General features: G+C 49.3%; 1 protein-coding gene across 2 annotated transcripts in view; it reads right to left on the bottom strand.

Moving 5' to 3' along the window:
* Window positions 1–15,097, bottom strand: part of LOC115082140 (HAUS augmin-like complex subunit 5) — a 95,676-nt gene that overhangs the window by 16,449 nt on the left and 64,130 nt on the right. The window contains exons 14-17 of one of the 2 annotated variants that reach the window (XM_029586398.1): window positions 9,936–10,016; window positions 9,339–9,484; window positions 2,239–2,353; window positions 1,380–1,518 (exon numbers count right to left, since the gene is read on the bottom strand). In XM_029586398.1, coding sequence (XP_029442258.1) covers window positions 1,380–1,518; window positions 2,239–2,353; window positions 9,339–9,484; window positions 9,936–10,016 — 481 coding nt within the window. The remainder of the gene's footprint in view (window positions 1–1,379; window positions 1,519–2,238; window positions 2,354–9,338; window positions 9,485–9,935; window positions 10,017–15,097) is intronic. The other variant, XM_029586399.1, reaches the window with a different exon arrangement.

Here is a 15,097-nt window from a genome sequence, read left to right as displayed (position 1 = left end):
AAAGTGAAGTATTCTGTTGGCGTGTAGTTTCTGTGTAGGGCTCTATAGCAGCCTGGCTTGTTCCATTTTCCTAATCGGAGGAATATTGCAGTTTTAAGGCCTGGTGTAATATTTTCAGTTTTGCCTTGTAAGATGGTTACTTTTTGAGTGCTGGAAATTGGTGCTGTTTTGATATGGGATGTTTTACTATTTATGCAATTTCTGTTCAGACAGATTACTTATCTTTCCATTGTGTCATTTTTAATAAAAATAATACTGGGCCTTTAATTATTTATTTTTTTATTTTTACTTCCCCCGTGAATTGTAATGAGCAGTGTGTCACAGATGTGAGCGTGGTCTGTCATGATGGGAAAAAGGTTGAGAAGCAGTGCTATACCGATTAGTACAGAACCACAATTAAAAAGCCCTGCATCTCCAGGTCTGCAAAGTCATTCTGCACCCACAGAAACTCCCTTAATAGTCTGTACAGAGCAAAGTTAGGATATTTCCCCTTACTACTTACCATACAAAAAAAAATAAATTAATATTTAGGTTCTCAGTAACAGCAACTCTCCTCCACTACAGGCACTTTGTGAAGTATCATAAAATTCTTAAAAAAAACCAAAACATTTGTGTAACAAACATGCATATAATATAAAAATTTAATATACCAATATTTTTACACTAACAGCACTAAAACCAGCACTCAAATAGCAACAACCTTCCCTATTATAAGACAATATTACAAATATTACAACAGAGTTCATAGATATAAGAGCTGCACCTGTCCTAAAAGTAACATAGAAAAAAACATCTTCCCACAAAACACTTTGAAGTAAAAATTCTGTAAAACCCTCAGAGAAACATGAGAAAAGGCAACTATATCAGCAAAATATGTCATGGCCTGCCACCAGGCCGGAAAAGTAATCTGAGCAGACAATACAGAAGAGCACTAGAACCTGGGAATTATCTGTTATTTCTCTCCTTAGGGCCAGATTCACTAAGCTGTTTCCACACAAGACACAGAACGGGTAAAGAGTCTTCATGAATCAGGCCCATACTGTGTTACTTTGGCAGCTGTCATGCCAATGTTTCTTGAATCTGAGAGAAAGAGTGAGGAACTTTGAAAGGCAGAGATGTTGAGAAAGGGCACAGAGACAGAAAGAAATCATAGATAGAGGAGATGTGGGATTGCAAGAAACCATGAGGAACAAACAGATGGTGAGGGGAGAAAAAGCAACTCATGAAAAAATAGAGCTATGTAGAGAGAGGGAAGACCAGAGAAGCAGAAGAAATGTGGGTGGGGGATGATGTTGATCAATCACGAAAAGAAGACTACGAGGTCAAGAAAAGTAAAGTAGGGTGAATGAGCCAGATCGCTGATGGGTAAAAATCCTTACTCTGAACGTCAGGTGCCTGGGACAGCTTCTTCTTCAGCTGTAGCTCGCTCAGGGCTATGGTTTTGTAGCACATCTGGCCACGTAAGTAAACAAGATCCTTCTTGAGTTCAGCTACGTGGACTAAGATCTTCTCTGGAGCCTGAGGGGGGGAACAAAATACCATGCCAGCTACATCAACTGAGAGTTACAACTTGCTGACATCTTCATGACCCTCACAACAGAGCAGGAGCCATGACGGTCTGAAGACACAAGAGAATGGTAGCTGCAATGTTTTTCCAAGATATATGAAAGAGAAGAAGCCACAGCATTCAGACAGTTTCCTGTGACACAAGAGCACATTTGATGTTATCAAGACACAGAGGCAAGATGTTCCAAATTCTCCTGAGACACACGAGAGCACATGAGCTGTGACTTTCCAGCACTCGCTTGAGAAAGGAAAATTGGTTCTTACCTGCTAATTTTCGTTCCTGTAATACCACAGATCAGTCCAGACCAGTGGGTTGTGCCTCCCTACCAGCAGGTGGAGGCAGAGAGCAAAACCTTGGGCACTGCTACATATACGAGGTGCCACCTGCAGTCCCTCAGTATTTCTGACTCCAGCAGATGGTAGAGGTGCACTCCTGCAATCTGTTATCTAAAATTCTGTTTTTTAAACTAGTTGGTAGACTAGCTCCCTGAGGTGTTAGGCACCTTATGGGTCAAACCTCAGTGGAAGCCGGGCAACTGGGGAGTTGGATACCCCTGACGGGGATGATCCCAGCGTGGTGCATCTGTTTAAGCGTGATGAGCTGCACTCATTCCAGGGCCTAAAACTACAAGGTCCCTCAAATATATCTACCTTTGAACACAATTCTCTCACCTTATAAAGAGGGAATTTGAGGCTCTGGCAGACACCAGTGAAAACAAGGGAGTCCCATGGTAAAATCTGGTCCAGACGGTGGATGGAGAGCTCATGGGCTGGGACATGCTGGGTCCTGAAGGACAGAGATTGGGGGTGGGGGAGTGCAAGTAAGGCATTAATACACAACATATAAAAGCAAGTATACCTTAGAAATAGAAGGATGCCACATTCGGAAACAGCCTCCCTGCCCGAAGAAGGTTAAAAGCCAAAGGTCAGAGCTCCACCCAGCACCCTCACAAGGAGTTCCATCCAGACTGCCCAGTTCTTCCTGTCCAAATGGTCACCTCACCAGTTTGTGCCTTCTTTTAGTGCAGTGAATTACCACCTGAAATTCCCCCTCTCCAATCACCCTTGCTTATCTATATGGAGAATGGCCTGAGGTATATTTAAGAAATGCTTGCAATAGTTAGATAATGATATACATAAGAATCTCTTGGGTATTACCAGGAAGATATGCAGCAACAATGAATAGGGCTAGAAATTTAAAATCTTAGAAGTCAGTTTTAAAAGCATTGCTCACGCATACGTGGATACATGGGCTGCCACAAGCAATGCGGATTTTTAAAAGACGAGAATTACGCGCGCATGTACCTGTGCACATGTGAAAAATAAGGGTGTGAAAAGGGGCGTGCATGGGCATTCCAGGGTGGGGCCAATACTGAGGTACGCAACTCCATATTTTGAAACCGAAAACGCAGAGTGTGCAGGCTTGTTATCCGCATAACTCTTCTGCCCTGATAAGGAACAATCTGCAAATCTTGCATTTCAGGACTTACACAACAGGGTGAGGGGTCCGGGAAGAACAACCAGAGAGGTCTAGACCACCTCGATAGTAACTGGACAAACTGGTAGACTAACTGGAAAAAGGAAAATTGGTTCTTACCTGCTAGTTTTCGTTCCTGTAATACCACAGATCAGTCCAGAGAAGTGGGTTTATGCACTCCCACCAGCAGATGGAGACAGAGGACAAACCTTTGAGCACTGCTACTTATCTGAGAGGGCCACCTGCAGTCCCTCAGTACTGACCTGTGCCCAAGCCAAAGATTAAACCTCAAAACCCCCTTCAGGGCGAACAGGTAAAGCAGGGCTGGAACCCCCTGTGCTGGAGCCTCAGTCACCTCCAGATATCCAAAAACATACGTACAACTGAATAGAAATTTTGACATCGACTATCAGGAAAACCCAGTCTTTTGGCAGCAACAGGGAGGGTCTCTGGAACGAAAATGAGCAGATAAGGACCAGTTTTCCTTTCCTGTTCATACTCAGATCAGCCCAGACAAATGGGATGTACCCAAGCACCCCTAAACTGGGCGGGAACCCAAAAGAGCCGCACATAAAACACTCTCAAAGGACACATCCTCCTGCACAGCCAAACGGTAATGCCTGGTGAAAGTATGAAGCGAGGACCACACCGCTGCTCTACAAATCTCCTGGGGAGAGAGCAACTGACGCTCTGCCCAAGAAGCCGCCTGCGTGCTTGTTGAATGAGCTTTCAGCCCCACTGGAATCCTGCAACCCTTACAAATGTACACAGAGCAAATGGCCTCCTTTAGCCATCACAAAACTGTGTCCTTTGAAGCCTGATCACCTTTCTTTGCACTCCGAACAGCACAAAAAGGTGATTAGACTGCCGAAAATAATTTGTGACCTCCAGACACACATCCAAAAGATGCAGTTCCCTCTCCTCTGGAGAATCTTTAGACCCCTCTGGAACAGCTGGAAGATCCTGTTGCGACCGTCGCTGCTCGACGTCCTGACTCCGCCCTATTTACCTCTGTGGAGACTCCCTCCGGGTCTGATAGACGGCTGGCTGCTGTGGCGTTTCCATGCCGCCTCCCTCCGGCATCCTCGGACCGGCTCAAAACTGCAACTCCGCCATCTTGTCCTGATGCCTAGGGGGCGCACGCACTCGCGTCCAGACTCTTGTACCAGCAAGGGCGCGAACCTCAGGGGCATCCCCCTGAGATGACATCATCTGCTTCCAATATTTAAAGGTCTTTGAAAACGCTAACAAACTGAGTTAGCAAGGATACGGATACATACTCGCTTCGGCTATCCAAGCTACTCTGCCTCCTCGGACTTACCAGAGGTACTCGCTCCTCGGGGGCCTCGCTCTTTTACTTTCAGATTGCAGATAGGAACCAGTACTCGCTCCTCGAGGGCCCATGTTCCTGGACACTCTGAAGATCCGCTACTGCCTGGAAGCTATCGCTGCTACAAACAATTGTGAGTTACCATCGCTCTCTCAGAGCCTACCCTGGAACCAGGTACTCGCTCCTCAAGGGCCTAATCCTTTCCAGCTCCTGAGCTTCCTTGAGACCTTACGTGAGTTTTGTCATCTAGTTCTGTTCATGAACTCTGCCTACTCACTTTCTATAGTTTCTCAACAGCTCAGCCATCCTGGATCGCTGTTCCAGTACCTAAGGGACTACAGCCCTGCCGGGCATATCAGCTCACTACTGCCACCTCTGGTGGTTTCTAATAACCTGTTTAATAAAAGAACTATCTGTGTCTGTCTCCATACTCTAGCCTAGCCGGTGGTCCCTCTCGGAGTATCCTCCCGGGGGCGAAGTCATCTGCCACCGGCCCAGGGATCCACCCACAACTATATCTCATTCATTACAGACTGCTACTCCTTAGCAAGACGATATCTGAGACACTACAAGATTGCTGACTCCTCCCTCTCCAGAAGCCCGTTATACAGAGCTTTCTCTACAGACTGCTCCTCCTATCTGACTGCTCCTCCCATCAAGCATCAGATTTCTAATAGATTGCTAACTCCGTACGGAGATTCATAACAGATCCACCATCTGATAAACATGAAAAGAGGACACCACCTTCGGCAAAAAAGAAGGGACCGTTTGAAACGTGACCCCATCATTAGAAATACATTTAAAAGGGTCCCTACATGACAGAGCCTGCAATTCAGAAATCCGCTGAGCAGAATATATGGCCACCAGAAACACTATCAACGTGAGGTCCTTCAGCTTTGCCCTTCTCAAAGGCTCAAAAGACACACCACAGAGGTTCCAATTCAGGCACAAATTCTGAACCGGAGGCCGCATATGCTTGATTCCCTTCAGGAATCGAACCACATCAGGGTGAGAGGCCACAGACTTCCCCCACAATTTGCCCCTGGGAACCCAAGGCAGAAAACCTGAATGCGGAGGCAGTTAAAGACCAAACCCTTAGACAATCCCTCCTGCAAAAAAGGCTAAAATATGAGGAATGTCCATAGATAGAGGATCCAACCACAACTCAAAGACTCCAGACCCTGACATACGCAAGAAACATAGCAGGCCTCAGGGCCTGAAGGAGGGTAGAAATAACCAGTTCCAAATAGCCTTTCAGTCTCAGTCGCCGCCTCTCAAAAGCCGAGCCGTGAGTCAGAAGTGATCCTTCCAATCTGAAAATATGGGCCCCTGATAAAGCAAGCGTGGCAGATGGGCTATCCTGAGAGGTCCCTCTACCCTGAGATGTTAGAGATCCGCGAATCATGGGCATCATGGCCACTCTGGCATCACCAGATCCACCAGCCTCGGATGTGACTATGCACCGCAGAACTCGCCCAACCAGTGACCACAGGGGAAACACATACAGAAGTATTCCTGTCGGCCATGGGCACATCAGAGCATCCAATCTCACTGCACTGACCTTTCTTCTGTGATTGAAGAACCTCACCATCTTTGCGCTGGACCACTTCGCCTTGATATCCAACTGGGGTACGCCTCACCTGGCACAGATGCAATCCCAAACTTCCAGGGACAATTCCCATTCCCCCGGATCCAACTGTTACCTGCTCAGGAAATCCGCCTGCACATTGTCGCACCCGTGACATGGCACTCCGCCCAGACAAACAGCTGCCGCGCTTCCAGAGCCACCGCTGGACTCTTTGTTCTTCCTTGCCGGTTGATGTATGCCACTGTCGTCGCATTGTCCGAGAAAACCCGAACCATCCTGTCTCTGAAGGGAGGCTTCTTGCACCCAGACCGCTAGAAGCCTTCCAGGCGCTCTTCTGCACTGACCAAAGGCCTTGGGCAGTCCTCCCCAGGCACACAGATCCCCAACCCTTGAGGCTGGCATCTATAGTCACCACCACCCAGTCTGGATTCTCCAGATACCGTCCCTTTTCCAGATTGTGATGCGAAAGCCACCATGAAAAACTGGACCTGGATTCTTCTAGAAGAGGCAAGGGCTGATGATACTCCTCAGACACGGGATTCCATCTGCACAAAAGAATGCTCTGCAATGGTCTCACGTGTACGAAGGCCCAAGGAACCAAATCCAATGTGAAAGCCATGCACCCCAGGAACTGCAAATATTCCCAGGCTGTTGGCACCGATAGCCACAACAGATGCATCACCTGCGCATGTAACTTTGTCAACCTGTCTGGAGTGAGAAACACCCTGTCCTTCTGGTTGTCGAACAATGCCCCCAGATATCCAACGACTGGGTCGGTACTAGGTAACATTTCGCCACATTTATCACCCAAGCCAGCAACCGTATGCACTCCTCTTCCGTTTTTGCGTGAACAAGCCAATAGGAACCCGGATCAATCCAGACTCCTGGGATGTACCAGAGCTGTCTTACATGGGGTGGGACCCTGAGAATCCCACTTGGATCACACCTTCAACAAAGCCACCAGAGCCCGGGGCATGGACATCCAACCGGTAATGTCTAGTAAAGGTGTGCAAAGACTTCAAAGTAGTCTCCCTACATCTCTCTTGTGGTGAAACTTACTGACATTCCACATCTCTAGATTGTGGATTGGAGCGGTCCAATCCAGAAAAGACAGGAGCTCCACCGACTGATTCAAATGGAAGGAGGACACAACCTTTGGAAGAAAGGAAGGAACCGTCCACAAAGAAACTCCCGCATCCGTAATCCTCAAGAAAGGCTCCCTGCAGGATAACACCTGAAGCTCAGACACCTGGCACGCAGAGGAATTAGCCACGAGAAAAAACACTTTTAATGTAAGATCTTTGAGTGTCGCCCTCTTCAAAGGTTCAAATAGTGCCGTACACAGAGCTTTGAGACCCAAATTTAGGCTCCACAATGGACAAGGATTCCTGACCGGAGGACGCAAATGTTTTGCCCCTCAGAGAAAACGTACCACGTCCGGATACGCGGCTAAGGCTACCCCGCGTATCTTACCACGGAAGCAACAGAGGGCAGATACCTGCACAATAAGCCTTTAGCCAGACTGGCCTGCAGAAGGACAAGATATCAGACACCAATGCTCAAGTAGGGTCTCTACCTTGTGTTCCACACACCAAGACTCAAAAACCCCCCAAACAAGCCCTCTGCATCATGCTAGCACAAATCGCGGCTCGGAGACTCAATGTGGAAACCTCAAACATCCGCTTCAGCTGAATCTCCAATTTGTGGTCGTGAACATCTTTCAGAGCGGCTGACCCCGCTACCGGGTGGTCGTCTTCTTAGGTGACCACCGAAACAGCCGCATCCATCTTCAGCACCCGAAGGAGCACCAAGGTCTCCTCCATTAGAGGGTAAAGTTTAGCCATGGCCCTGCCCACCTTTAGACTCACTTCCGGAAAGCCCCACTTCCAATTGACTAACTTGCGAATCTTCCTGGGCAAGGGAAAGGCACTAGGAAGGCCTCACAGCCCATCCAGAACTGGGTTCACGATCTCATTATCTGACTCCTCCTGAGTCACCTTAACCCCCAACTCTTGTAATACTTGAGGAATAAGAGGATGTAATTCTTCTTTTTTAAACAAATGGACAAACCTAGATTTGTCTCCTTCGGAGACCAGAAACTCGTCCTGATCCGGATCCTTATTCGCATACGGGACTGCATTTGGAGCCGCGTCTGCATCCACAACTGGATCTATGCCATGCAAATCCGGAGGGTCCTCCTGTATATCAGAGTCACCTAGATCCCTGGGATCAGCCTCCAAATCTGCGCGACTGAGACCTAGGTGGTGCAGCAGGTCCCCGGACTCTCCAGCAGGTGCCACTTTAGGACACTTAAGTTCAACGGGGAGGTTGCTTAGCCCCCAACCACTTCCACACCAGGAAGGCCTTATGAAGGAGCAACACAAACTCCGGCGAGAAATCTTCCGAATCTGTCATCTCCCACTCTAGCAAATTGTCCTCCGACTCTGCCTCCCCCTCCTGTCCCTCCTGCACTACACGAGACAAAGGAGGGGGGAGAATCCCTGGCATGTCCGGCGGCTGCAGGCCCCTGTCTGTGATCTTCTGCAGGAACGGAAGCTCTCTAGGATCCCCCCCCCATCTCCGTAAAAGCAGCCCTCTTTTCCACAAGTGCCCCTGGGCCTTCTCCACAGGCAGAGCACAGGGACCTACTATTGAGCAGCGCGGACCAAACACAGCAGGTCTTACAACATGCGCTTTGGGTGCCATTCCTCAAAGTTTTGCTCTCTGTCTCCATCTGCTGGTAGTGAAGCATAAACTACTTGTCTGGATTGATCTGGATATGAACAGGAAATGGGAATGTCCCTTGCATGAGCATGTTGTAAAATCTGCTTACATACATGCATAAAAACCAACAAGGTCCTATGAAAGTCACATGCGCTAGCTTTACTCGAGTAATCTCTTAAAATTAGGAGCATACTTATACACAATTGGTGTATTAAGGAGAATGATGCCCCGAGCTGCCTCCCTGCACCACCAGCGCCGGAGAAAGAGAAATAAGGTGACGCAAACCTTGCCTAGGAGTCTGGACTGATCTGGCTACGGACAGGGAATGGCGTATTTTAAAACTTAAGCATGCACGATTTAAAATTTCAGTGTACCTGTGCTTGCCTGCTAATACGTGTGTGTATGGGCGTACGTGTGTTCGTTTTAAAATTAGCTTGACAGTGCTGGCAACTAAATTTCCTGAACTATGCAGGATCGCCAGCTACAGGAGAAGTTCAGCGGGCCGACATAAAACCAAAGTCAGCAGCTGCCAGAAGATTCTTGCTGGAGCCTTGAAATGTCCTTTGCAATCCGTTAATGGATGTGTGGCAGAATTGTTTCGTTTAGACGCACACTGTGCAGGAAGGGACAGAGGGCGCAGATGGGGGTCTTACCCATTGATGATGCGGTGCAGAAGGCAGGGGAGGAAGACTCTGGAAAATAACTTGAGCTCCCGTTCAACACCGCCACAAAGCTGCTGGACCTCCACCTCCACATCTTTCTGTGGGCTCAGCAGCCGACGCTGAATAAACTGCTGTACCTGAGAGAGAGAGGGCAGAGGGGCTTCAATAGCAACACTGGTAGCACAAGCATTGCTGTAACTTTCTATTAGTGTTGGGTTTCTCACTCTTTTCTCCTATATCCTTTTCTCTCTTACACCACTCTCTCTCACTATAGAACATCCCTCCCAATCCCAAAAACGTTTTTCTTCACATCTTAATTGCCTCTACTCTTCAAACTTTCCTGTTCACTCTGCCCACTACTTTTTCATCCCTTGCTCATCATATCCCTCCTCCAGTCTCTTCATCCTATTCCTCTCCCCTGCAAGGTTTTCACCGCTTGCTCCTCTCCTGTTCCATTTTTACCCCTCCGTTCCTTTCCCAGATGCTGTGCACAACACTACTCCTATTCCGCTGTGATCTTCCTGACAGTCACAGGTTATCCGCACTCTAGGAGATTCCTGCTGTTTATACATCACTGAAGGCACTCACCTCTCTTTGGCTTTTCAGTAACTGGGATTTGCTGCACGAGTTCCCCTTGATTAGGATTTGAATTTGCTGCTGCTTCCTCTCCTGGAAAAAACATACAATTAAGACTCTGTGGTATTCTGCTGCCCTTGGATCAGCTCTGCTGATGGGCCACCAGATGTCTATCCCTGGTGGCTGAGTGGCAATGCTGGAAGCAACCACGTGGAGGAACCTATCTTCGATTCTCAAGACTCTCCTTCCGTTTCTCCAACTAGCTGAGACTAGGAGGATACTACAGCGGAAACATTCACAGCCCTTAAAGGAGAGCAGGAGGGAGTCTCTACCACCACTCAGTGGTGATGTCCACTGGTTGGACTTAGGTTCCCTGTACGTACCCGGATCAGTCCAGACTCCTGGGATTATTCATCCATGCCAGCAGATGGAGACAGAGAAAGTAAAACTGACACTGCCTCATATACTCTGGTGCCACCTGCAGGTCATCAGTATTTTTCTGTCTCCAGCAGATGGTGGCGGATAAATAAACCTGCAGTTTGTTCAGCGTGCCCAGTATTTTTTTCTAACTTTTTGTTTCTTTGAGCCTTCCTCCCAGGGGCCGGGGTTCCTAGTGAGAGAACCCTACCCTGTTTGGTTGAGGTGGATGTGCTGGGGGGGGATTGGTGACCCTTTTGTACGCCCGGTCCAGGTTTAGCCGTGGGGTGCACATCTGGTGGTCCAGATCCCTCCCCTTCACGAGGGATCTGAGGTGACTTCTTTTGGCTCACTTTGTCTTTTCCTCTCCTTTTCTTAATTTGCTGAATTGAGCTGGACAGCTCTCTTCAGTGTTAGGTGCAGGGAACTGCGGTGAGGCTGCTTAAAGTTGTTTTTTGTTAAAAACCAAACAAAAAAAAAAACTAAGGAGTAGCAGAGGTCAGCAGTAAGGTCAGCTCTCTCTCTTCCCCACCCCACCCTGTGTGGGTGTTGATGCTGTTTTCTCTCGGGGTGTCTTTTTTTCGGCCCGGGTTTCTTTTTCCTTCTGCGGGCAGATGGTGAGGGGGGGGGTCGGCCTACAGCACGTGTGGAGCAGCCCCTGCATAGTTTAATCGCCACGGTCTTTGTGCAGCCTGCGTTTCGAGAGGGAGGGGCCCTCCAAACTCCCAGCACCCGTGAAATGAAGGAAATTCGCGGCCACCCTGACTGCTGCAGCTTTCGACGGCTCAACCCGCGTGCAGCTGTCTGCTCCTATAACCGCAGGAACGGCAGCCATTTTGGAATCCCCAGCCGTCAGGCCTGCCCTATCGGAGACTGATGGGGGATTTTCCTCCAGTGCTTTTCCCAGTCCACCCAGGTCTATACCTGCGGGTGAGGACATGTAGTGGCCACAATCTCTCACCGCAGTGCTGCATCCCTTCTCGCCCAAATTCATTCTGCTCTTGCACAAAGACTATTTAGTGCAGCAAGAGAGGCTTGGGCTCCAGCAGGGGGGTCAAGACCCTCCCGCTTTATATCCAGAGTTGGGATCTTGTCCGGTCGGTCCTGGGCCATTGCAGAGCACTTCCGGCACCAGGGTTCTGCATTCAGCTTGTCCAGCTCTGTAGGATGATGTCTCTGATCTGGGGGTAGCGCTCTCGGGGGACCAAGCGGTAGACACGGTGGTTACGGACGTGATGCAGGGGGATGATGTGGACCCGGTGCCGGCGGCCGAGGGAGATGACCCCAAAATCCTGCATTTGTCCCGCAGGGAGGAACTTGCCACTCTAATTCCCCAGGTTCTGAAGGAGCTGGGGCTCCAGCCTCCACCGGAAAAAACTCTCAAAGATGGGAGCACATCCAGTCCTGGAGGGCATGAGGAACCCTCCTTCCGGGTTTCCATATCATGCGTCTAAAGATGGTGGACCAGGAATGGGGCACGCCGGATGCTGGTTTGTGAGTAGGCAGGGCAATGGCGAAGCTTTATACTTTGTCAGAGCATACCTTGGATCTCTTTGCGCTTCCCAAGGTGGATGTGGCGGTCTCGGCTGTCACAAAGACGACGACCATTCTGGTTGCGGAAGCAGCAGTGCTGAAGGATGTTCAGGACCGCAAGCTGGAGGTCCATGTCAAGCAGATTTTTGAGGTTTCGGCTTTGGGTCTCCAGGAGGCCATTTGTTCCAGCTTCATGCAGAGAGCTTGCATACGCTGGGTGCAGCATTTCCCAAAGGAGTCAGGCCGAATGGTTGGAAGCTTCATGTAGCGGATGCCTTGCATGATTTGGTGCTGACGTCTTCCCGTATTATAGGAGCTGCGGTTTCCGCACGGCGTCTCTTGTGGCTCCGTAACTGGTTGGCAGATATTTTGTCTAAATCCCAGCTGGATTCTTTACCTTTTAAAGGCTGCCTCTTAGTTGTGGAGGACCTGGAACATCTAGTGAAGCAATTAGGTGACAATAAGGAGCATAAATTGCCTGAGGACAAACCTAGGGGCAAACTAAATTTTCCATCACATCTGCGTTTTCAGGACAATAAGGAGGAGAACTCGTCAGCTGAGGCGGGCCTTCAGCGGTGCAGAGGCCTTTTTCTGGGGACAGTCCTTTCGCGGAGGACGTCGGCCCTTCAGAACCCCCATCAGCGGAGGTTCCTCTGGGTCCAAGACTGCACAATGCGGCGAGGCCGGGTCACTCCGTCATTTCTTTTATAGGGGGGGGGGTCATCTGACTCACTTTTACGAGGAGTGGGCCAAGGTCACTCAGGACCAGTGGGTCCTCAGCGTAATAAGAGAAGGTCACACATTACAATTTGCTCGTCCCGTGCGTGACCTGTTTCTTATCTCCCCTGCGGCTCGTTGCAAAAGTGCACAGTGGTGTGAGAGACTCTAGACAGGTTGTAGCGCTTGGGGGCTGTGGTCCCAGTGCCTCAGGATGAAATCCGGACAGGTCAATATGCCAATTACTTCGTCATTCTGAAGGAGGAGGGAACTTTTCACCCCATTCTGGACTTTGAAGCGCGTGAATGTGGCGTTGAAGGTTCCTCAATTTTGCATGGAAACATTGTGGCTGGTGATAGCAGCTGTACACACTCAGGAGTTCCTGGCATCTCTGGACTTCACTGAGGCGTATCTACACATTCCAATTTGGCAAGATCAACACTACCTGAGGTTCATGGTCTTAGGGCAGTATTTCCAGTTTCAGGCGCTTCCATTTGGGCTGGCCACGGCACCCCGTACCTTCACCAAAGTCATGGTGGTCGTGGCAGTGACTTTGCGGCGCCAGGGAATCCTGGTCCATCCTTATCTCGACAATTGGCTCATACGGGAGAACTCTGAGAACAGTTGTCACTCTGCCCTACAGACAGTGTTTCGGACTCTGCAATTTCTAGGCTGGGTGGTGAATTTAGCGAAGAGCCACTTAATCCCGTCCCAAAATCTGGAGTACTTGAGGGTGCGTTTTGACATGATTCAGGCCAAGGTCTTCCCGGAGGAGAGAACACACAAGTTACAAAATCAAGTTCGGCACTTGTCAAAGTTGCACATACCCAGAGCTTGGGACTTCTTGCAGGTCTTCAGTTCAATGACTTCCACGCTGGACCTGGTACCATGAGCCCTGCTCATATGCAACCACTTCAGAGAGTTTTCCTAGCTCAGTGGAGTCCATTAGAGGAGTTTCATCAACCTGTGTCTCTCACTACTTCTGCCAGGGACAGTCTTGTCTTGGTGGCTTCAGATACCCAACTGGTGTGGGGGGGGGGTCGTGTTGGAGGCTCTGGATTGGATCATCCTTACTACCAATGCCAGTCTATCTGGATGGGGAGCAGTATGCCAGAGAAAAGCAGCCCAGGGCACCTGGTCGGCGGAGGCGGTTTCTTAGTCTATCAATCGCTTGGAGACCAGGGTGGTACAGTTAGCGTTACTTGCCTTTCGGCCTTTGGTTCAACGGCTTTCGGTATGAGTTCTGTTGGACAATGCGACGGCCGGGTGGCACCAAGAGTCATTCAGTAGCACAGGAGGCTCAGGAGTTTATCTTTTGGGTGGAACAGCATCTGGTTCAGATAGTAGCATCGAATATCACAGGAGTCGAAAATGTCCAAGCAGATTTTCTCAGTCGCAGTCTTCTCGATCCAGGAGAATGGGAATTGTTGGACATAGCGATGCAGCTCATTTGCGAGAAAAGGGTTCATCCTCATGTCGATCTGATAGCGACTCTGCACAATGCGAAGGCTCCTCGTTTTTTCAGCAGATGGAGGGGAGTACAGGGCCAAGGGTATAGATGCACTAGTGTTACAGAAGAACTCCGAGGCCATGGTAAGTTTTCCCCCGTGGCCTCTGGTAGGCAAGGTCTTGCGGCGAATAGAGAGGCATCCGGGGGATGTTTGCTGGTGGCCCTGGAGTGGCCTCGCTGGCCGTGGTTCACAGATCTGGTCAACTGGGTAATCGTGGGACCTTTGTGTCTCAGTCACCTCCCTCGTCTTCTGCAGCAGGGCCCCATATTTTCCGACCAGGCAGATCGCTTTTGTCTTGCGGCTTGGCTTTTGAGAGGAGACATTTGAGGAACAGGGGGTACCCGGATGTGGTGATTATTACCCTTCCACAAGCGAGACAGAAGTCCACCTTCTTATCGTATATCCGAGTCTGGAAAGCTTGAGTCATGGTGTGTGGCTAAGGGAGTGCAGGCCTTACGAACTTTGCGGTCCCACATCTTGTCGTTCCTTCAGGAGGGGTTAGTCAAAGGCCTCACTTTCAACTCTTAGATTTCAGGTGGCAGCCTTGGCTTACTTGAGAGGGTACCGGTTGTCTTCTCATCCTGAAGTGATCAGATTTATTCGAGGAGTCAAGAATTTGCATCCTCCTTTGAGGAGAGTTTGTCCTCCTTGGAACCTTAATCTCGTTCTTCGGGGTTTATATGAGGCTTCATTCAAACCTATCCGCAGAGCGACCCATTAGGATTTGACTCTAAAGGTCATTTTCTTGGGAGCCATTTGCTCTGCGAGGAGAATTTTGGAATTGCAAGCTCTGTTGTGTTGAGATTCATTCCTTCACATATCTGATGTAGGCGTGTCTTAGCGCCTGAAGGTGGTATTCGCCTTCCATGTTAATCAGACGGTGGAGTTGCTGGCTTTTCCAGACTTAGGTGCTTCTGAGACTAATGCATGAGAACTTAGGCTGCTGGACATCCTTAGAGCTTTGCTGCGCTATCTTAGTCACAAATGATTTTAGGT

The sequence above is a fragment of the Rhinatrema bivittatum genome, unplaced genomic scaffold (genome assembly GCF_901001135.1).
Source record: "Rhinatrema bivittatum unplaced genomic scaffold, aRhiBiv1.1, whole genome shotgun sequence".
NCBI classification, from domain to species: Eukaryota; Metazoa; Chordata; class Amphibia; order Gymnophiona; family Rhinatrematidae; genus Rhinatrema; species Rhinatrema bivittatum.
This window is presented reverse-complemented; position numbering and strand designations above follow the sequence as displayed.